Below are 24,202 nucleotides of genomic sequence, written 5' to 3' on the forward strand. Positions count from 1 at the left end.
GTCAGCACAGATGTACTGAACTGAAGTGCTTGTTTCTATGCTCCTTGATTCTTTGTGAAGAGGACTTTGCAAGATTGGATAGGTCAAGATTGACTTGGCCGTACCTGAATTTGATGCCCAGGTTAATGCCAGGTAGGTAGGCCAGTTTTACTACTACTGTTTGAGCTTAATTGTACAGGTGCAACTAAGCCATTTGCTTAGTCACTTGAGAGGGTATTCAAGGGTCAACTACATGGGTGGGTTTCGAGTCATGTTGGCCAAACAAATTAAAGTTTCCATCACCTTTACAGATGATCAATCTTAAGGGGATGGAGGGGGTACGAGAGGCTACAAAGGAAGAACAAAAAATGGGATTGAGGACTTTGTTTTAAATGTAAGGAGCTGATGGGCTAAGTGTCTCCCATGCTGTAATGATGCACTTATACTGGTATCAATGTAAAGGGACAATTATTGTATTTGTGGCAAAGGTGAGAAGAAAAGCATCATTCAGATTTTGTGTGCGTCCTGCTCCCCTTTGCCCCCAGAGCTCACCTGCTGTCAGCTGCTGGGCCTTTAAACTGCCAGGGTTATCATGCAGATCAGACTGGGGAGTGGGGGCAATCACTGTTTTGCCTGTGTCCAGGATAGCACAGTCTCTTCAAGCAGCCCTGTGTGAAGTGTGTGCTCCATCTCCACAGTTGCTGGCCAGTGCACAGCTCTGCACTATCATATGCTCCCTGGTTTTCTGAACTGGCTAGAACAACAAGGTGGATCTTTGGCTTTGGGAATTGAGATGTGGTTTGTACAGGAGAATTAATTTGAAAATAATAAACCAAGTTCTTACTGAATGGCAGAGAAAGCTTAAGGGATTGAATGGCCTCCTGCTATTTACTTTCTCTTTTATAATAGTTTCTGCGAATAGTATGTGCTGCTGGGCAATTTTATGTCTGGGTTGATCATTTTTTTTTACAAATCCAGGGAAAGATGACTGGAGTTGCCTTCCACATCAGCTCTGGGAGCATTGAAAGACCCACATTCAACGATTCAGGAACAACTTCTTCCTGTCTGCCATCAGATTTCTGAATGGTCCTTGTTATTCCTTTAGTTTTGCACTATTTATGTAGTTTTTGTAATTTATAGTAATTTTGTCTTTGCACTGTACTGAACGTAGAACAGTACAACACTGGGCAGGCCACTTAGCCCATGATGTTGTGCTGATCTTGATGCCAATTTCTACCGAATGTCCTCCTGTGTAATATCCACATTGTTCCATTCACTTCATATTCATGTGTCTATCTAAAAGCCTCTTAAACTCTACCAAACTGTCTGCTTCCACTACTACCCCTGGTAACCTATTCCAGGCACCCTCCTGTAAACTTAAAAGCATGTCTTCTGGTGTTTGACATTTGTACCCTGGGAAAAAAATTCTGACTGACTTGCCCTGTCTGTGACTCTCATAATTTTAAAAGCCTCCATCAGGTTTCCCTTCAGCCTCTGATGTTCTAGGTAGAGCAACCCAAAATTGTCCAACCTTATAGCTCATGCACTCTAATCCAGACAGCATCCTGGTAAACGTCTTCTGGACCCTTTCTGGTCTCCACATCCTCCTTGTAATGGGATGACTAGAACTGCACACAATACTCCAAGTGGGGTCTGACTGAAGTTTTTTTTATATATACAGCTGCAGCACAACTTCCTTACACTCGTATTCAACACCCCTACCAATGAAGGCAAACATCCCATATGCTGCCTTTACCACCTTATGCACTTGTGTAGCCACCCAGTGAACTATGGACCTGGACCCCAAGATCCCTCTGTACTTCGATGCTGTTAAGAGGCCTACCATTAACTGTATACTTTCTTCTTTCGTTTGACTTCCCAAAGTGCAAGACCTCGCACTTGTCCAGATTAAATCCCATCTGCCACTCCTCTACCCATATCTGTAACTGATCTATATCCCACTGTATTCTTTGATTAGTCCTTTTACATTGTCCACAACTCCACCAATCTTGGTGTCATTGCAAACTTGCGATTCCACCCATCTACATTTTCATCCAAATCATTGATATACATCACAAACAACAGAGGTCCCAGCACCGATCCTTGTGGAACACCACTGGTCATGGACCTTCATCCAGAATAACAGCTTTCCACCCTACTGTCTTCTCTGGGCAAGCCAGTTCTGAATCCAAACTTGCAATTCACCCTGGATCCCATGCATCTTCTGAATCAACCTACTGTGAGGGAAATGATAAAATACCTTACTAAAGTCCATGTAGATAACATCCACTGCCTTGCCCTCATCAAGCTCCTTTGCACCTCTTCTTAAAAACTCAATGAAAGGCATGACCTGCCCCACACAAAGCCATGCTGACTGTCCCTAAGTAGGCCATATCTTTCCAAATGTGCATAACCTCTCCCTGAGTATCCTCTCCAATAGTTTCCCCACCATTGACATGAAGCTCACTGGCCTATAATTACCTGGATTATCTGTTTCCTTACTTGAACAAAGATGCAATATTTACTACTCTAGTCCTCCAGGACCTCTCCTGTTGCTCATGAGGACAGAAAGATCTTTGTCAAAGCTCCAGCAATCTTCTCGCTGCTTTCAATTTTCTGGGATATATTGCCACCAGACCCTGGGGACTTGTTCACCTTTATGCTTTTCAGAAGACTCAGCACTACCTTCTCAATTTCAAAATGTCCCAGCACATTAGTATGCCCCACTCCGTTTTCACTGTCCTCCAAATCCTCCTTTGTAAATACCGACAGAAAGTACTCATTCCAGTACCTCAGCCACTTGCTCTGACTTCAAGCATTAACTCCTTCCTTTATCCTTGAGTGGACCTACCCTCTCCTCAGTTATCCTTTTTTTTCTCTTTTGATACGAGTATAAAATGCCTTGGGATTGTCCTTGACCCTGCTCACCAAGGACATTTCATGGCCTCTTTTTGGCCTTTCTAATCACCTGCTTGAGCACTTACCTGCTATCTTTATATCCCACAAGGGCCCAGTCTGATTTTTGGCTTCCTCAATCACCCTTGCTTTGTTTTCCTTCCTGACTAAATTTAGGACCTCTTGGCTCATCCAAGGTTCCCTTACCCTACCATTATTTTCCTTGCTCATTACCAGAACATGCCAATTCTGAGCTCTGATCGGCTGGTCTTTAAACAACTCCCACATGTCAGATGTGGACTTGTCTGACAGCAGCTGCTCCCAATCAATGCCCCTTAGCTCCCATCTTATCCTGCCCTTATTTGCCATCCCCCAATTCAGTACCTTCCTGAAAAATCCAATTTAATCCTTGGCCATGACTATCTTGAAGCACAATGAGTTGTGGTCACTATTCCCAAACTGTTACCCACTATCCAGTCTGTCACTTGGCCTGGCTCATTTCCCAAAACTAGGCCAAATATGTTCTCTGGTCCAGTTGGACTCTACACATACTGTTTCAAGAACCCCTCTTGGATGCACTAAAGAAATCCTGCCCATCTCAGCCTCTTGTAATAAGAAAGTTCCAATCAATACTAGGGAAGGTAAAGTCCCCCACTATGACAACCCTGTTGTTTCTGCACCTTTCCATAATCTGTTTACATATCTGTTCCTCCACCTCGGTGGCTATTGGGGGACCTATAGTATAATCCCATCAGTGTAATTGCACCTATCCTATTTCTGAGCTACACCCAAATTGCCTCTGTGGATGAGCAGTTGTATGAAGGACAACGTTCCTGGGTTTTGTAGTTTTAGATGTGACAGGGGTGTAAAAGAGGTGGAGGGGTTGTACTGCTGTGACATTCTCCCTTATCAGCAGTGCAACCCCTCCGCCTCTTATCCCCCCCTGTCACGTCTAAAACAACAAAACCCAGGAATGTTCTGCTTCATGCAACCAGGTCTCTGTAATGGCAACAACATCATAATTCCATGTACTGATCCAGGCTTTAGCTTCATCCTCCTTACACATTTCAGCCCATTAATCCCACCATGTTCATTAGCCTGTCCCTTGCTGTCCTTCCTTTCAGTCTTACTTTTTATACCATCTTTCTTGCCCTCAACCCTGTCACCTGTTGCTCTGCTGCTGTGGTTACAATCCCCATGCCACTCAAGTTTAAAACCTCCCGAGTTGCACTAGCAACCCTCCCATCGAAGATATTGGTTCCTCTCCAGTTCAGACTGTCTTGTTTGTACAAGTCTCACCTGTCCTGGAAGAGACCCCAATTATCCATAAATCTGAAGCCCTCCTGCACCAGCTCCTTAGCCACGTATTGAACTGCACTATATATCTATTTCTCACTTTACTAGCATGTGGCACAGGTAGTAATCCTGAGATTACAACCCTGGAGGTCCTGCTTTTTAACTTTCTACCCAGCTCCCTAAAATCCCTTTGCAAGACCTCTTCCCTGCTCCTGCCTATGTCATTGGTACCAATATGGATCACGACCTCTGGCTGCTCACCCTCCCCTCTCAATGTCCTGTACCTGCTGCAAGACATCTTTGACCCTGGTACCAGGGAGGCAACACACCATCCTGGAGTCTTGATTGTGACCACAGAAGCACCTATCTGTGCCCCTTACTATCAGGTCCCCTTTCACTATTCCTCTGCCTGACTTCATCTTGCCTTTCTTTGCCTTCAAGCCAGGCATGGTGCCACTAACCCAGTCACTGGTGCTGGTCATTTTCCCCCAAACAGTATCCAAAGGGGTATAACTGTTTGGGCGGGGAATGGCCACGGGAACCCTGCACTGTCTGCCTATTTGCCTTACTTCTGATGGTCACCTATCTATCTGTCGCCTGTTCCTGAAGTGTGATCACCTCGCTAAAACTCTTACCTATGATGTCCTCAGCCTCCTGGATAATCCTGGGTACATCCAGCTCTGCCTCCAGTTCCTTGATAGTCTGTCAGGAGCTGCAGCTGGGTGCACTTCCTATAGATGTAGTCATCAGGGAGACAGTGAGGTTCCCTGATGTTCCCACAATTTGCAGGAAGAGCATTCCACTGCCCTGTCTGCCATTTTGTCTTGACTAATTCACTGTACTGCTGTTGCAAAACAACAAATTTCACATCATTTAAGTTGGTGATAATAAATCTGATTCATTCAATTATTGGATTATTTTTGAATATTTATTATCAATTGTAGTAGCTTCTAAAATGGGAATCAAATGCTTTAAACTTTAATGTATTATAGTCTTCTGGCTGATGTACTTTTTTTTGTAAATATGTCCCAGTTTTGTGTTTAAACATAAATTTTCACTTGCCCTTGATGTAGAGACTAGACTGTACATTTTGTGGCAGCTGCCTGTTACAGAAACCACCTCATATTCATGTGCTGTTTGAATCCTGGGCTGTTTAGTTTAGAAGGCACATCTCGTGGGATTAATTGGCCATGCTGCTCAAGATGCTCATTTGTGGAATTGGCATAGTAAATAATGGTTACCCTATGGTTTTTTTGTTAAGCAGCACAAGAAATGACTTGCTCTGCATCTGCTTTACTGGACTGGATCTTTCAGTGTTTCACATTCCCAATGCCAGGCACAAGAGTTTGATTTAAAAATAAGAGTACTAAAATAAAACCAGTACCTTTGGCTGCAATAATTCCTATGAGTTAGTTGCATTGCAATTCCAGTTTGGACTATTCCATTTTGCAGGTGCTGCACTTTACAGAGCACTCAAAGGCTACGTGTTAAGTGAAGAGCAGCTGAAAGATGGATATCTTCATTCCAGCCCTGACAAACCAGGCACTGCTGTGCTGTTTAATGGTGAAGCAAAGAAATGTATTGTTAACTGTGAGTGAAAATTCTTTCCAGTTTCTTCATTGTCTAAAACAAATTTGATTTTATAAATAAAATGGTATTTGCCATCCTTTGAATGAAGTGTTTAAAGATGAAGGATGTGGAGGATGGTGAGATCAGTGTGGGGCATGCTAATAATCTAAGACATTGTTGAGATCAAGAAAGGTGGTGTTGGGTCTGTTGGAGAACATATCAAGGTAAGTCCCCAGGGCTTGATGGGATCTATCCCCAGTTATTCAGAGGGACAACAGAGGAGATTGCTTGGGTCTTGACAGAGATCTTTCTATCCTTTCTAGCCATAGGCAAGGTCCCAGAGGACTGGAGAGTAGCCAATGTTTAAGAAGGGCAATAGAGATAATCCAGGAAATTGTTGGCTGGTGAGCCTCAAAACAGTGGTAGGGAAGCTATTGGAGAGGATTTGTTAGGATAAGACTTACTTGCATTTAGAAAAGCACGGGCTTACTAGGGACCTTGAGCATGGCTTTGTGTGGGACAGGTCAGTCTTATAAACTTGAATGAGCTTTGAGGTGGTGAAGAAGATGATTGAGGGTAGGGCAGTGGATGTTGTCTACATGGACTTTCGGGCATTTGACAAGGTCCCTCATGGCTGATCCAGGAGATTGAGGCATGAGATCCATGGTTACTTGGTAGATTGGACTCAAAATTGGCTTGGAAAGGAGTCATTCTGACTGGAGCCTTGGAGGTGTATAAATCACGAGGGGCATAGTTAGGGTGAATGCACACATTCTTTGAACCAGGGAAAGGGAATCAAAAACTAGAGGGCATAGCTTTCAGGCGAGAGGAGAAAGATTTAAAAGGGACCTGAGGGGCAACTCTTTCACGCAGAGGGTGGTAAGTATATGGCATGAGTTGTCAGAAGAAGTAGTTGAGGCAGGTACAATAATGTGCCTAGGGAGGGCTTAGATGTGGGATAAATGCAGGCAAATCGGACTAGCTTAGATGTGCATCTTGGTCAGTATGGCCAAGCTTGGTCAAAGGGCCTGTTTATGTGCTGTATTGTCTCTATGGAGGTAAGCCTGACATCAGTAGTAGGTATGTTAATGGAAGGTGTTGAGAGATCGGATATACAAGTATTTGGACAGCCAAGGGCTGATTAAGGATAGTCAGCATGGCTTTGTCCGTGATAGATCGTGTTTAACGAATCTTGTAGAGTTTTTCGAGGAGGTTACCAAGAAAGTAGATGAAGGAAAGGCTGTGGATGTCGTCTACATGGACTTTAGTAAGGCCTTTGACGAGGTCCCACATGGGAGGTTAGTTCAGAAGGTTCAGATACTAGGTATCCATGGAGAGGTTGTCAACTGGATTCGAAATTGGCTGTGTGGGAGAAGACAGAGTGGTAGTGGATGATTGTTTCTCAGACTGGAGGCCTGTGACTAGTGGTGTGACTCGGATCTGTGCTGGGGCCATTGTTGTTTGTTGTCTATATCAATGATCGAGATGATAATGTGGTAAATTGGATCAGCAAGTTTGCTGACGACACTAAGACTGGAGGCGTTGTGGACAGTGAGGTAGGCTTTCAAAGCTTGCAGAGGGATCTGAACCAACTGGAAGATTGGGCCAGAAAATGGCAGATGGAATTTAATGCAGACAAGTGTGAGGTGTTGCATTTTGGAAGGACAAATCAAGGTAGGACATACACAGTAAATGGTAGGAGTAACAAAGGGATCTGGGAGTTCAGATACATAATTCCCTGAAAGAGACATCACAGGTAGACAGGGTTGTAAAGAAAGCTTTTGGCATCCTGCATTCATAAATCAAAGTATTGAGTATAGGAGTTGGGATGTTATGGTGAGGTTGTATAAGACATTGGTGAGGCCAAATTTGGAGTATTGTGTGCAGTTCTGGTCACCTAACTATAGGAAGGATATCAGTAAGATTGAAAGAGTGCAGAGAAGATTTACTAGAATGTTGCCAGGTCTTCAGGAGTTGAGTTGCAGGGAAAGATTGGACAGGTTAGGACTTTATTCCTTGGAGTGTAGAAGAATGAGGGGAGATTTGATAGATGTTTACAAAATTGAGGGGTATAGACAGAGTAAATGCGAGTAGGCTCTTTCCGCCTAGATTAGTAGAGATAAGTACGAGAGGACATGGCTTTAGGGTGAAAGGGGAAAAGTTTAGGGGGAACTTCTTCACTCAGTGGTGGGAGTATGGAACGAGCTGCCATCTGACATGGTAAGTGCAAGCTCACCTTAAGTTTTAAGAATAAATTGGATAGATACGTGGCTGGGAGAGGTCTGGATGGTTATGGACTGGGTGCAGGTCAATGGGACTTGCGGAGTAAAGTTTCAGCACAGACTAGAAGGGCCGAATGGCCTGTTTTCTATGCTGTAGTGTTCTATGGTATTCTACAGGTGTTGATGCTGCGACCTGTTGTTTGTGAAGACTTGTATGAAAATATAGATGGGCTGATTGCTAATTTTGTGGATGAAACAAAAATTGTTGTGTAAAAGGTTTTCAAAAGATGCAGATCTGCTGCAGATATGGGCAGAGAAGTGGCAGATGGAGTTTAATCCAGGCAAGCATATGAGGTATTGCACTTTGAGGTCAAATGTAAGGGGAAAGAATACAATTAATGGAAGGATACTTATGAGCATTAATGTACAGAGGGATCATGAGGTCCAGGTCCATAACTCCCTGAAAGTGACAACACAATTAGATAAGGTGGTAAAGAAGGTGTATGACATGCTTTCCTACATCGGTTAGGGTCATGTTGCAGCTGTATAAAACGCTGTACACAATACTCCAACTGTGGCCTAAGCAGTTCTGGTTGCCCCATTACAGGAAGGTTGTGGAGGCTTTGGAGATGGGGTAGAAGAGGTTCACCAGGATGCTGCCTGGATTAGAGAGTATGAGCTATAAGGAGTGGTTGGACAAACTTGATTTGTTTTCTTTGGAGTATAGGAGGCTGAGGAGAGACCTGATAGAGGTTTATAAAATTGAGAGGCATAGATGGGGTAGACAGCCAGTATCTTTTTCCCAGGTAGAACTTTGAAATACTAGAGGACCGAGCTTTTAGGTGAGAGGAGGAAGTTTTTTCTTTTAGAGTGGTAGGTGCCTGGAATGTGCTGCAAGGGATGATGGTAGTGGAAGACACAATAGTGATGTTTCAGAGGCATTTAGATAAGCACATGAACATGCAGATAATGGAGGGATATTATCATATGCAGGCAGACAGGATTAGTTTAATTTGGTGTCATGGTTGGCACAGATGTGCTGAAGGGCCCGTTCCTGTGCTCTTCTGTTCTGAAATACTTAATTAAAACACTCATTCCTATACTTCACACACACACATATATATAAAAAGCAATATCCTCCATAGGGTGTTGAAAGTAGACTGCCTGAATGAGTAAAGCAGTAAATTTGTGATATTTATAGATGACTTAGATGAGGGGGTGGAGGGCTGGGTTAGTAAGTTTGCGGATGACATTAAGATCGGCGGTGTTGTGGATAGTGTGGAGGGCTGTCGGAGCTTACAGAGGGATATTGATAGGACGCAGAGCTGGGCTGACAAGTGGCAGATGGAGTTCAATCCGGAGAAGTGTGAGGTGGTACACTTTGGAAGGACAAACTCCAGGGCAGAGTACTGGGTAAATGGCAAGGTACTTGGCAGTGTGGAGGAGCAGAGGGATCTGGGGGTTCATATTCACAGTTCATTGAAAGTTGCCTCACAGGTGGAAAGAGCAGTTAAGAAGGCTAATGGGATGTTGGCTTTCATAAGTCACGGGATTGAGTTTAAGAGCCGCGAGGTGACGATGCAGCTTTACAAAACTCTAGTTAGGCCACACTTGGAGTACTGTGTTCAGTTCTGCTCGCCTCATTATAGGAAGGATGTGGAGGCGTTGGAGAGGGTGCAGAGGAGATTTACCAGGATGCTGCCTGTATTAAATATGAGGAGAGGCTTAAGGTGCTAGGGCTTTATTCACTGGAAAGGAGGAGGATGAGAGGGAACATGATAGAGGTATATAAAATATTGAGAGGAATAGATAGAGTAGACAGTGAGCGCCTCCTTCCCAGGGCACCAATGCTCAAGATGAGAGGGCATAGCTTTAAGGTTATGGGTGGGAGGTTCAGGAGAGATGTCAGGGGGAGGTTTTTCACCCAGAGAGTGGTTGGTGCATGGAATGCACTGCCTGGGGTGGTGGTGGAGGCAGATACATTGGACAGGTTCAAGAGCTTGTTGGATAGGCATATGGAGGAATGTGAGATGGAGGGATATGTGGGAGGAAGGGGTTAGGTAGTGTGAGGGTGGTTTGATGGACGGCACAACATGGTGGGCCGAAGGGCCTGTTTTGTGCTGTATGGTTCTATGGTTAAAACAAGGAATTTAATTTCTGTTATTTTAATCTCATCCAGGTGAGGCAGAAATTCACGTGTGCCTCCTCCAATCTGGGCTATTGCATATGGTGCTTGCAATGTGGCTTCCTTTATATTGACGAGACCAAGCGTAGACCAGGCAACTGCTTTGCAGAGGTCCGTCTGCATCTTGAGTTTCCAGTTACATGTTGTTTCACCTCCCCTTATTCCCACACCAACCTGTCTGTCCTTTGCATTTGGCCTCGACGGGAGAAGGCAAACTAGAAGAACAATGTCTCATTCCACTTGAGGAGCCTGTTTTTTTTCTGGTACCCTGGCCCTATTGTTACTTTCCCATTCCGGTCAGTCCACCAAAGTTCTCTCTCCTTTTCGCTCCCTGGATTTGTTACTCTTCCCCACCTGGTTCCATCTGCCCATCATCCACATACCTACCCACCTAGGTACTTTCTCCTTTGGTTCACCTTTGCTGTCCTCTGCCCAACATTCTTCCCTTATCTAGTTTGACTTACCAGCCTCTGCCTCTACCCTTACTCCCTCCTCCCCTATATGTTTTACCTCACTTACCACCTACAAGCTTCTATATACCACTACCTATATATTGGCCATCTTCCCCTGGACTCTGTCCTGATGCAGGTTCTCAACCTGGAATGTTGACCTTCCCTTTGCCTCCACAGATGCAGCTTGACCTGCAAGAGTTCTTCCAGCAATTGATTTTTTTAATTCCAGATTTCAGCATCTGCAGTCTCTTGTCTCCAATATAATTTTATAGTGGAAGGCCCATAAACAAATGTTTCTTGGTGCCTGAGCTGAGCTTTCAGACCTGTCGCCTTCCTCCTGCCCCAGTTGGCTACATTTTCCTCTTTTTGTATAGATCAGCTTGCTTGTCTTATTCTTAACTCCTGTTCTTGACCCTGCTTTCCAAATGCTTTGTTCCTTAAATACCTCCATCCTCTTATTTTGATTCTGGATTCTCCTACAACACCCCTCCTGTTCCCATTATCCAGCTCTGACACCAGGTGATGTCTTCCTATCACTTGGCCCCTATAGTTTGTGATTCTGCCTTTAGCAAATTAGACCTCTTGGTAAATACTTTCCCAAACTGAAGTTTATAAAATTATGAGAGGCATTGGTAGACAGGGTCGAAATATCTAATGCCAGAGGACATGCATTTAAGGTGAGAGGGGGCAAGTTTTTTTTTACACAGAAGGGTGGGGGCTTGGAATGCACTGACAGGGGTGGTAGTGGAGGCAAATATGATAGGTGTTTAAAAGGCTCTTAGAAGGCATGTGAATGTGCAAAGAATGGAGGGATGTGGACATTGTCTAGGCAGAAGGGATTAGTTTAGTTAACCATTTTAATTACTAGTTTAATTAGCTTGGTATAACATTGTGGGCTGCAGGGCCTATTCCTGTGCTGTACTGTTCTTATGTTTAAATTCCCCTCGTTCTCCATCAGCCTTAGCACAGGAGCAGATCCTTTGGCCAATGGTGTCTGCTCCAAACATGCTGATTTAAACAAAATCTCTTCTTCCTGTACATGATCCATATCCCTTTGTTCCCTTCATGTGTCCAACAGCTTCTTAAACACTACCCTATTTACTTCCACCAGTACCCCTGGCAGCCCGGTCCAGGCATCTACCACTTTTTTTTTTAAAAACAAACTTGCCCTGCACATCTTTTTAAACATCCCCCTCTTCCCTTTAAGATATAATAGGCCAAAGGAACATAATTAGAGCAAGGTCTTTGAAGAGTGAAATTAGAACATTTTTACATGGTATTATAGAAATTTGGAACAGCAGTTGATGCTGATCAATTGCTATTTTTACATCTGTGATTGGTTAATACAGCTGTGTTGAAGGTATTAATGAATAAAGGGAAAAAGGCTGGCCTGTAAAACATTGATCTCATTGGAAGGCAGAATAGTTTTGAGGGGCTGAGTGGCCTCCTTGTGGTCCTGTTCTTGCTATACCATGCTCTTTGATCATCTGTTTACCCCAACTGCTGCTGCTCAGTGTCAGGTTTGGCCTGTTTTCTTTTTTTCTGTCTCCAAAATGTATTAATGCAATTTTGTTAGATACCATCTTGAATACAAGCTATCATATTTAGTAATCTTCTGATCTTTGCAATTAATTCTTTTGTACATTTACAGCCTTGGTTCTTTGTCAAATATAGTTAAACTTCTTTCCCAGCAGATGTTGCTGTCAATACATTACACAAGGACATGTTGGAGTTGCAGTTGAGAAACCAAAGCATTGAACTTATTACTGCATCAGGTTGCTCTTGCCTGTTATATTACAACCAAGTGAAAACTATTATTTCAATATGTGAAAACTATTATTTCAATATGTGAAATGTACAAGAGCAGATTCTCCCCACATCAGCATTAAGGTCAGGACTTGTTTGGATCTCCCTGTAGACATCCTGATTTCCAGCCCTGGTGTCAGCCTAAATTGGCTATGGGATTTTCCAGCAATTGCCTGTGGATTCTCATGGAAGACGATGGGCATGAGCTTCTGTAGTTTTCCTGTCCCATTCAAACAAATGATAAGCATTGGCTTCTTGGAGCGATTAGTTATGATTTTATTATTTAAATTATTTTGAATCATTTTAAGTGTGTGGCTGCACTTTTTAAAAACAAAAATTACACTTAAAAACATCAATGATTTGGATGAGAATGTAGATGACATAATAAGAAAGTTTGTGGATGACACCAAAATTGGTGATATAGTGAAGAGGATTATCGAAGGTTACAAGAAGATCTAGATCAACAGGGAAAGTGGGCCATGGAATGGCAAGTGGAATTTCTCTCAAGTGAGAAGTGATGTATCTTAAAGTTAAACCAGGGGAAGACTTGCACAGTAAATGACATGGCACCAGGGGGTGTTGTAGAAGATAGAGACCTGGGAGTGCAAATGCATATTTTCCCTGAAAATGACAACATAAGTAGACAGGGTGGTGAAGAAGACATGCTTTCCTTCATCAGAAGGGGTATTCGGTACAAGAGTTGAGATGTGACAGCTGTGACATTGGCGAGACAGCATCTGGAATATAATGTACTGTTCTAGAACATAGAACAATTACAGCACAATTCAGGCCGTTCAGCCCACAAAGCTGTGCCGAACATGTCCCTACCCTAGAAATTACTAGGCTTACCCATAGCCCTCTATTTTACTCAGCTCCATGTACCTATCCAACAGTCTCTTGAAAGACCCTATCGTATCAGCCTCCACCACCACCGTTTCTGGCAGCCCATTCCACACACTCACCACTCTCTGAGTAAAAAAACTTACTTCTGACATCTCCTCTATATCTACTGCCCAGCAGCTTAAACCTATGTACTCTTGTGGCCACCAATTCAGCCCTGGGGAAAAGCCTCTGACTATCTACCCTATCAATACCTCTCATCATCTTATACATCTCAATCAGGTCCCCCCTCATCCTCCGTCTCTCCAAGGAGAAAAGGCCGAGTTCCCTCAACCTGCTTTCATAAGGCATACTCTGCATTCCAGGCAGCATCCTTGTAAATCTCCTCTGCACCCTCTCTATGGCTTCCACATCTTTCCTGTAGTGAGGCAACCAGAACTGAGCACAATACTCCAAGTGGGGTCTGACCAGGGACCTATATAGCTGCAACAATACCTCACGGCTCCTAAATTCAATTCCCTGATTGATGAAGGACAATACACCATATGCCGCCTTAACCACAGAGTCAACCTGCACAGCCACTTTGAGCGTCCTATGGACTCGGACCCCAAGATTCCTCTGATCCTCCACACTGTCAAGAGTCCTACCATTAAAACTATACTCTGCCATCATATTTGACCTACCAAAATGAACCACTTCACACTTATCTGGGTTGAACTGCATCTGCCACTTCTCAGCCCAACTCTGCATCCTATCTATGTCCCTCTGTAACCTCTGACAGCCCTCCAAACTATCCACAACACCCCCAACCTTCGTGTCATCTGCAAACTTACTAACCCACACTTCCACTTCCTCATCCAGGTTGTTTATAAAAATCACAATTAGTAAGGGTCCCAGCACAGATCCCTGAGGTACACCAACTGGTCACCAACCTCCACTCAGAATATGACCCTTCAACAACTACTCTTTTTACCTTCTGTGGGCCAGCCAGTTCTGGATCCATACTGCAATGTCCCCTTGGATCTCATGTCTCCTCACCTTCTCCATAAGCCTTGCATGGGGTACCTTATCAAATGCCTTGCTGAAATCCATATACACTACATCTACTGCTTCCCTTCATTGATGTGCTTAGTCACATCCTCAAAAAATTCAATCAGGCTCGTAAGGCAGGACCTGCCCTTGACAAACCATGCTGACTATTCCTAATCATATTATACCTCTCTAAATGTTCATAAATCCTGCCTCTCAGGATCTTCTCCATCAGCTTACCAACCACTGAGGTAAGACTCACCAGTCTATAGTTTCCTGGGCTATCCCTACTCCCCTTCTTTGAATAAGGGAACAACATCTGCAACCCTCCAATCTTCCGGAACCTCTCCAGTCTCCAAAAACGACACAAAGATCATCGTTAGAGGCTCTGCAATCTCCTCCCTTGCCTCCCACAGCAACCTGGGGTACATCTCATCTGGTCCCGGTGACTTATCTAACTTGATGCTTTCCAAAAGTTTCAGCACCACCTCTTTTCTAATATCTACATGCTCAAGCTTTTCAGCCCGCTGCAAGTCCCCATTACAATCCCCCAGATCTTTTTCCGTGGTGAATACTGACGTAAATTATTCATTAAGTACCTCTGCTATTTCTTCCGGATCCATACACACTTTCCCACTGCTGCACTTGATAGGCCCTATTCTTTTGCATCTTATCCTCTTGCTCTTCACATACTTGTAGAATGCCTTGGGGTTTTCCTTAATCCTGCCTGCCAAGGCCTTCTCATGTCCCCTTCTGGCTCTCCTAATCTCTTTCTTAAGTTCCTTCCTTTTAGCTTTGTACTCCTCCAGATCTCTAACATTACCTAGCTCTCTGTACCTTTTATATGCTTTTCTTTTCCTTTTGACTAGATTTACTATAGCCTTTGTACACCACGGTTCCTTTATCCCGTCATGACTCCCCTGTCTCATCGGAACATGTCTATGCAGAGCTCCACACAAATATCCCCAGAATATTTTCCACATATCTTCCGTACTTTTCCCAGACAACATCTGTTCCCAATTTAATCTTCCAATTTCCTGCCTGAGAGTCTCATAATTCCCTTTACTCCAAGTAAACACCTCTCTAGCCTATCTGTTCCTATCCCTCTTCAGTGCTAACGTAAAGGAAATAGAATTATGATCACTATCACCAAAATGTTCACCCACTGAGATCTGACACCTGACCAGGTTCATTAACACCTGAGCAGGTTCTGGCTGCAAATACTAAAGAAAAGATGTGATTAAGCTAGAGGGTGCAGAAAAAGTTCAAGGATGTTACCAGGACTGGAGGGCTTGAGTTATAAGGAGAGACTGGGTAAGCTGGGACTGTTTTTCCCCAGAGCAAAGGAGGCTGAGAGGTGACCTTATTGAGGTTTATAAATCATGAGGGGCATAGATAAGGTGGCTGGTCAATCTTTTTCTGGGGTTGATGTCTAAAATTAGAGGGGCATAGGTTTAAGTTGGGAGGGGAAAGATTTAAAGGTGACCTAAGGGGCAAGTTTTTCCACCCAGGATGGTGGGTACATGGAATGAGCTACCAGAGGAAGTGGTAGAGGTGGGTACAATTACAGCGTTTAACTGACATTTGGACAGGTACATGAATAGGAAAGGTTTAGAGGGATAATGGTCAAATGCAGGCAAATGGGACTAGCTCTTGGTTTTTATGGACAAATTGGGCTGCAGGATCTGTTTCTGTGCTGATTCGATGACTGTATGATTTTGACTTTTTCTTTTCAAGCCCTGTGTGTTGCTGAATGATTTTTTTAAAAAGTGTTTTAAAAATTTTATTTACAGTGTGGTCACAGGCCCTTCCAGCCTAACGAGTCCGCGCCACCCATTTTAAACCCCCAAATTAACCTACCCGTACATCTTTAGAATGTGGGAGGAAACCGGAGTACCTGGAGGAAACCCGTGCAGACACGGGAGAACGTACAAACTCCTTACAGTGACTGGAATCGAACCCCGATCGCTGGCGCTGTAATAGCGTTGCGCTAACCACTACGCTACCGTGCCGTATGCTACTGTGAATGTCAAATAACCAAAGAACATAACTAAGCTGTAAATTTGAGTCTGATGCCTCCCTGATTGTCAAAGCTGTTGTGTGAAGGAAGTTGGTTGGCTGCGCTGTGCTGGGAGCCAGGCTGACCATGAACAACTGTATCTTGGGGCTATGCTGGAATAGTGTGTGTGGACCAGGATAGGTAGCCAGTGACTTCAGGGCAATGGAAGATGTGCCTGATTGTGTTTCTTTCCCAGATGTTAACTGAAGCATCTTTTGGATGGGTTATTCATTTGGATTGCAGTGATTTCACAACACCTTTTGTGCAAAATCAGCCATGCCCACAGAATTTTGAAAAACTATGTTCATCCAAATAGAATTTACACAATTATATTTTGCCAGTTTTTCCCCCACAAAGTTCACTGGGAGCTGGGTTGCCCTTGAACTTGACCCTGCACACAGATGGAGTGAAACTTGTAACAAGTTTTTGCAGATTATTTCCACCTACAGGAGATCAAACTATAGAGTTTAACCAACTTCATTTTGACTTCAGAGTGATGACTACTGATATTAAATTCTATGAAATCTTAGTGGTATAACAAGTAACATGGTAAGTGATTTGGATTTACCTAGGTAAATCACTGAACTTCAATGGTGATCTGGTGGTGATTCAATTCATCACTGAACTTTTCAAGAAAGCTACATTGGCAATAAGCTTGAGATGGTGTCTTTTGACCAGCCTTCAGTATTTGATGACCATGATTAGTGCTTTGAATGCTCCATGTTTTCCATGAGGTATTGTTGGAGATTCTGGTTAAGTATTGCTTCAAAACTGCCAGCTTCAGCCTCAAGCTATTTAGTTTCTAGAGGAATTTAAGATCAGTGCTAATTCCAAATAATGTAATAGAGTAAACCGGCAAAAATTTATCAGTTCTGAATATTGTATTTAAAAGCATCAAATTCTTTTAATGTTAAATGGTTTGTCATGTTAATAAGTGTTGACTTCTAGAAGAATTTTCTTAGTGCTGCTGTTGGTCTTTTTTTTTGTACTGATGTGTGTATGTCTATCGAATTCCTGAAAAGGTCTTTGCTTTGTCAACTTTAACCACCATAAATTCGAGTCCTATTAAATGTTAATAGATGAAATTTAAATGAGGGAGGTTTAAGATTAACGTTCCAGCCCAGGAACGATGCCAGTCAAGTACTCCATGGGTTGATGTGAATAGACAGGCTTGTTCCTAACATGATCAACTGGGGAATTTCATCGCTGCCCTGACGTATGATTGCTTTACTTTGTTCTGCAAAGCCTTTTTTGTTCATTTTTGTTTCAGTCTCCTCACATTTTGGTGACTACTTTTGGTATGCTTGACTCTTGACGTAATATACAGTTTTGCTAAAAGATTTTTTTTAAAAAAAGTATCTTTGCCACTGTAAGTGGTGACTTTAAATTAAGCAACACTTTGTATAAAACATTCAACTTGTTCTGTACCATTTTGAAGCTTTGATCCAGGTTTGCTGTCGTTGTGGGTTATCATTCTCTGTAACACCTGAAGGAAATTACATCTCCAAGGAAGAATGTGTGCACCATTGGGGAAGATTAATAAGACGGCAAGGTGAATGTTTTATAAAAATCCATAATGTACATGAACTGTACACTAAGTGATCCATTTCACAAATCTTTACCTAGAATGGAGAAAAACACTAAGGCATATGAGATAATACTGCGTAATAATTCAGACCTAGTATATCTGTTATATTGGCCAAAATTCGGCTTAGACTATTGCTGAAGTTACTGATACTTGCTACTATTCATGAGTAAGTTATTCATCTTGTGACCAGCAAGCAACTTCCTGCACATTGAGAATTGCCACCAGCTGCTGAGTGATTGGTTCCACTCTGTCATTAGTCTCATGTACGCTGCAGTTTGATGTCAACTTCCCCATAAGATTTAGGAAGTTAGAGCTGGAATATTACAGCACAAAGACTTTCAGTAAGGTAACTTATTCTTTCAGGTTCCACTTCTATCCCCACTGGTTGTGTTGTACTGTTGGAGTTGGAGCTCAGTGTCCTGTAGAGGCTTCTTTACTCTCCTGCTGATAACTAACATTTCCTCCAATTTGAGAAGCATTTAGATTATTGAGTTTCATTCCTGCATTTAGTGATTTTTTTTTAAAATGATATTTTGTTTTAAAATTTTAAAACTCAATTCTTGACTTTTCTCAAACTGCCTCATAAGCATTTAAGAAATAGAAGCAGGTATGTGACAGTTGGCTCTTTGTGCTTGTCTTTCAAAGTTGATTGAACACTTTATTCCCTTATTATCTGAAAATTATCAATCTTTCCCTTGAAATTATCTACCCAAGAGGGTTATGAAGGCTCAGTTAAAGATTCACCACCCTCTGGGTGAAGAAATTAATTTTCATAACTGTCCTAAGTGGCTGACCCTCTTATTTTGAGACTGAGCCCTGGTTCTAGACTCCCCAACCAGGGGAAAATTAACTCATCATCTATCTTGTCTTTGGAGACAGTTTAGAAAGGGGTCAATAGGATGATCCCAAGTATGGAGGGATTGTGTCATGAGGAAAGGTTGAACAGATTGTGACTGTACTCATCAAGGCTTAGAAGGGTGAGAAACAATCTTATTAAAGCACAAACTTCTTGGGGCTTGATGAATTAAATGCGGGAAAATGTGCATCTCTCATGGGAGAGACTGGTACCCGAGATCATAGTCTCAGAATAAGGGAGACTTCACTTAAGGCTGAGATGAGGAAGATTTTATTTTAAACCAAAGGATTATAGGACTTTGCAATTTCTTGCCCCAGAAGGTTGCAGAAAACTGAATTCTTGAATGTATTCAAGGTGAAGGTGTATTTAATCAAAGAAATCGTGAGTTATTTGCAGAGGGTAGGAAAATGGAATTGAGGATAATTGGAAAAATCACCATTGTGTTGAATGGCAGAGCAGACTTGAGTGGCTGAATCGTCAATTCCTGTTACTATTTTCTGTGGTCTTGTGGTATAGGCTTAATCTTTCCACATATAGGAACATGCCATCTTGGGAATCTGTCTCATGAACCTTTGCTGCACTCTCTACCAAAAGTAGGGAGTTTGGTAGGGAGACCAGTCCTGAATGTAATATTCTAAGTGTAGTGTATAATTGGAGCAAGGCATCTCTAGTACTCAGTTCCTCTTGCAATTAAAGGTTGATCGGTCATTTGCCTTCCTACTTGTTTGTTGTTCTGCATGTCATGAATCATTGAAAGCTGAAGGACTTCCAGGTCCAACTGAACCCATGCACTCTTGAATCTAAGAAACTCTTGGCTTTTGCATTTTCTCAACACTTTTTTTAAATATTACATTTGCTATGTCATTGCCTGTTCTCTGAGCCTATTCATATCTCCTTGAAGTCTTCCTGCATCCTCTGCTGCACCCATCCTTGTATCATCAAACTTGATCCCCTGACAACTCCAATTGTCTTGGACCCCGGCACCAATCCTTGTGGTATCCCACTTGTCATGGCCTTTGTTTATCCATGTTTCATAATTCATGTTGACTCCACCCTACTAGGATGTCAGGTTGGTAGCTCCTTTCTCCCTCAGGTACTGTAATTACACTTGCTACTTGTCATTCTGTGGGAATTGTTATAGACTGTGGAGTTTTGGAAGATGACAACCTGTGCATTCATAATCACTACCTAACCTTGGCTCGCAGGTCATTTGTCCCATTAATTTTGCCAATATTATTTTTAACTGCAATTTCTATCAGTTCCTCATTCACTATAGACCAGATATCACTCTTTCCAGAATTTTGCCTTTCATGAAAACTGATATATAATATTTGTTCTCCCTTTTTTTCACAATGCAATTTCTCCTGTCTTATGCAAAAAGCAAATGATTGGCAAAATAGCATGTCCTTTATTGTTTATCTATAAATTATGTGCAATCTGTTCACATTTCTCATTTTCCTACTCTTCTGTTCTACTTCCCCTCTCCTTATACCTTGGCCTCCTTTTGAGTTCTAAAATTTTCCTAATCCTCAGGCTTACTGCAGTTTTTGATAAATGTTATGAACTTTTTCCTTTTGATCTTGTACTGTCTTTAACTGATGTAACCATATTTGGATCACTTTTTCTTTTTTTGTGCCTGTGTATTTGCTGCAAACTGTAAATGTTAGCCATTATTTGTCCACTGTTATACAATTTTTAACATTCTGTTCCACCCTCCTGTGGTCAGCACGTCTTCATTATTTGCTTTTATATTTAAGACCCTGGTTTCAGATTGAACTAAACTGCTTTTAATCTTGATGGAAAATTCTTTTTCTTTCTGAAGCAGATTCTTCTTAATACCTGCTGTTTCTTTGTCAGTTTAAATATATCTCATGAAAGGAACAAACAATCCACCTCTTTAACCAAAGATCCCAGAAGCAGTGTTCCTCTGACTGCTATTATCAAGTTACACTCTGTCAAGTTGCACTTGGGCAGCAGTGGTTTAAGCTGGAAGATGAGGGTTAACAATCTGCCTGACTAGGTAGTTCCACTTCAGTAAATCTTGGGCTCAATTACTGAATTTTCACATTCAATCATTTATACATAGGCAAGTTGTTGTTCTTACCAACTTGAATCCAATTGAACAGTATTTCCACATGTACAGAAGGATTTTTGGATGCAAGTCCATAGCTCCCTGAAAGTGGCAACACAAGTAGTAAAGAAAGCATATAGTATACTCCAATGGGGCAGATGGCCTGCAAGTCAAGGTTACTTGCCTTTATTGGTTGGGGCATTGAGTGTAACAGTTTATAAGTCATCATGCAGCTGAATAAAACTTTTTGGTTAGGTCTCTTTTGGAATATTGTGTGCAGTTCTGCTTGCCTCATTACAGGAAGGAAATGGAGATTTTGGGGAGGGTGCAGATGAGGTTCACCAGGATGTTGCCTGGATTAGAGTATTTGGAGAAGTTGCACAAACTTAGATTGTTTTCTCTAGAGTATCAGAGGCTGAGAGGTGAGCTGAAAGAAATGTTTAAAATTGAGAAGCATAGATGGGGTAGACAGTCAAATCTTTTCCTATGGTGGAAATGTCAAATACTGGAGGGTATAGCTTTAAGGTGAGAGGGAGAAATGCCCTAATGCACTCCAATCCAGGCAACATCCTGGTGAACCTTTTTTTTTGCACCCTCTACAAAGCCTCCTTTCTACAGTGTGGCAACTAGAAATCCACATAATACTCCAAATGTGGCCTAACCAAAGTTTCTTACAACTGCAGTTGGTCAAACAATTTATAAATTGAGAACTGCCTTTAAAATGTTCTCACATCTTGACGTTAACCTTATTGCAGTCTTTCGGCAAAGTTCTGCATTTTTACAATCCTTTTTGACCCTTTAAATCTCAACTTCAATTTACTTTGGTTTGGTGCTCCCCAGTGCATTCCTAATTAGTCAATATGCTGCTGTGGTAACAGCAGGACAGGCTGGTATCTAGGGGCCTAGATAGGAATTGGATCCACCACCTACTGGGGAATTTAAGTTGGAGTAAAAAGCTGGTTTTGGTGATGGCAAAACTAGTTACCAGACTGTCCTAAAACCCATCCAGCTTTCTGATGACCTTCAGAAGAAATGTTGTATTTACCTGATCTGCCTTCTAAATGGCTGCAGATCCATTAATGTCGCTGATTCTGAAGACCACAAACAGTTTTGCAATTTGCGGGATAAGAGACGGGCAATAGATGCCAGTGCTGTCTGTGTCCCATGAATGAATAGAAGGGCTTTATCTAGCTGTTGTTCTTCATGCATAATCATTCTGAACTTGCAATGTATGTTTTATTCCAGGGTCTGATGCATGGGAATGCCGATACAATTGCTGTGAAGGGTTGCTGGAATCTGTTGGATGTCAAGTTGCTAAGGTATAATTGCATACAGGGTAGGATTTTATAGGGTAGCTCCAGAAAGCATTTTGAAAGCTTAATTTGCTGTCTCTAAGCTTGAGGAAATGTGTGCTGATGAGACTTGACTGCACAATGCCTTCCCAGACTTGCAGTCTGATTACATGAAGGAAGCTACTCCCATCACCACTCATGGATGAGCTGAAATATCTTACAGTTCAAACATGGGGTGGACAGAAGCAAGTCCCTACCATAAAATCACACTGATTCTCTCCTGCTCACGGCTCAGTGTCTTCAGGTAAACACTTTTTATGGCTGGTTTGACCCAGGACTAAGTTTCCAATTTGGTATCCTCCCCATTGCAAGATCCAGCTCCTTTCATTCTGCAAAATCTTCCAACTTGCTTCCTGTCTCACCTATCTGTTGCTTTATTCTCACCAGATGGTGCTGTTCCAAGATTCTCCCACCTTACTTCCCTTTTATTCAGTGTCCTCACTCCCAAGACCCATCCACTGTTGATGACAAGGCCATCTATTTGTCATTGCTATTGAAGAATTAAGGAGGATAAATCCTCAGGGCCTGACGGGACCTATCCCAGGAGGAGGAGCAAGGGAGGAGACTGCTGGGGCTCTGGCAATTTTTGCTGCTTTATTAGCCTCGGATGATATACCAGAAGAGTGGAAGAAAGCAAATTTTGTCCCTTATTCAAAAAAAGCAGTAGGGATAAACCAGGAAACTACAAGCCAGTAAGCTTTACTTCAGTGATAGGGAAGGTTTTGGGGAAAAAAAAACTAAGGGACAGAATTTGTGTTCTCTTGGAAAGGCAGGGACTGATTAGTGGAAGTCTGCATAGTTTCGTGCAGATCAAATCCTGTCTCAAATCTAATGGAGCTTTTTGAGGAGGTAACTAAAAATTTGAAGGTGGGGTGTATACATGTTATATGTACATGGACTTTAGTAAGCTTTTGACAAGCTTCTGCATGGTAGGCTGTTCGAGAAGGTTTATGTACATGAGATTGAAGTATGTTGGCAAACTGGATTCAAAACTGGCTTGGTGATAGGAGGCAAAGGGTAGCAGTAGAAGGTTCCTTCTCGGACTAGAAGTCTATAGCCAGCAGTATACTGCAGAGAGGTGCTATAACCTTTTTGTTGTTTGTCATTTCTGTAAATAACTCAAATGAGGATTTAGATTGTCTGATTAACCATAGAAAAATACGGCACAATACAGGCCCTTCGGCCCACCATGTTGTGCCGCCCTTCAAACCACACCTAAGACTATCTAACCCCTTCCCCCCACATATCCCTCTATCTTAAATTCCTCCATATGCTCATCTAACAATCTCTTGAACTTGTCCAATGTATCTGCCTCCACCACCCCAGGCAGCGCATTTCATGCACCAACCACTCTGGGTGAAAAACCTCCCTCTGATATCACTCTTGAACTTCCCACCCAATACCTTAAAGCCATGTCCTCTTGTTTTGAGCATTGGTGCCCTGGGAAAGAGGCGCTGGCTGTCCACTCTATCTATTCCTCTTAATATGTTGTATACCTCTATCATGTCTCCCCTCCTCCTCCTCCTCTCCAATGAGAACAGTCCTTTAGTCTCTCCTCATAATCCATACTCTCTAATCCAGGCAGCATCCTGGTAAATCTCCTCTGCACCCTTTCCAACACCTCCACATCCTTCCTATAATGAGGTGACCGGAACTGGACGCAGTACTCTAAGTGTGGTCTAACCAGAGTTTTGTAAAGCTGCGTCATTACTTCGCGGCTCTTAAACTCGATCCCACGACTTATGAAAGCTAACATCCCATAAACTTTCTTAACTACCCTATCCACCTGTGAGGCAACTTTCAGTGATCTGTGGATATGAACCCCCAGATCCCTCTGCTCCTCTACGCTGCCCAGAATCCTGCCATTTACCTTGTACTCTGCCTTGGAGTTTGTCCTTCCAAAGTGTACTACCTCACACTTCCTGGATTGAACTCCATCTGCCACTTGTCAGCCCAGCTCTGCATCCTATCAATATTCCTCTGCAATCTTCGATAGTTCTCCA

At 42.6% G+C, this 24,202-nt stretch overlaps 1 protein-coding gene across 4 annotated transcripts in view; it reads left to right on the plus strand.

Moving 5' to 3' along the window:
* Nucleotides 1–24,202, plus strand: part of LOC127572977 (RNA exonuclease 1 homolog) — an 86,103-nt gene that overhangs the window by 38,995 nt on the left and 22,906 nt on the right. For all 4 annotated transcript variants that reach the window (XM_052020721.1, XM_052020722.1, XM_052020719.1 and 1 more), the window contains 3 exons: nt 5,623–5,760; nt 17,771–17,884; nt 22,093–22,166. In XM_052020721.1, the coding sequence (XP_051876681.1) occupies nt 5,623–5,760; nt 17,771–17,884; nt 22,093–22,166 (326 nt within the window). The remainder of the gene's footprint in view (nt 1–5,622; nt 5,761–17,770; nt 17,885–22,092; nt 22,167–24,202) is intronic.

The sequence above is a fragment of the Pristis pectinata genome, chromosome 7, assembly GCF_009764475.1.
Source record: "Pristis pectinata isolate sPriPec2 chromosome 7, sPriPec2.1.pri, whole genome shotgun sequence".
Classification (NCBI taxonomy): Eukaryota; Metazoa; Chordata; class Chondrichthyes; order Rhinopristiformes; family Pristidae; genus Pristis; species Pristis pectinata.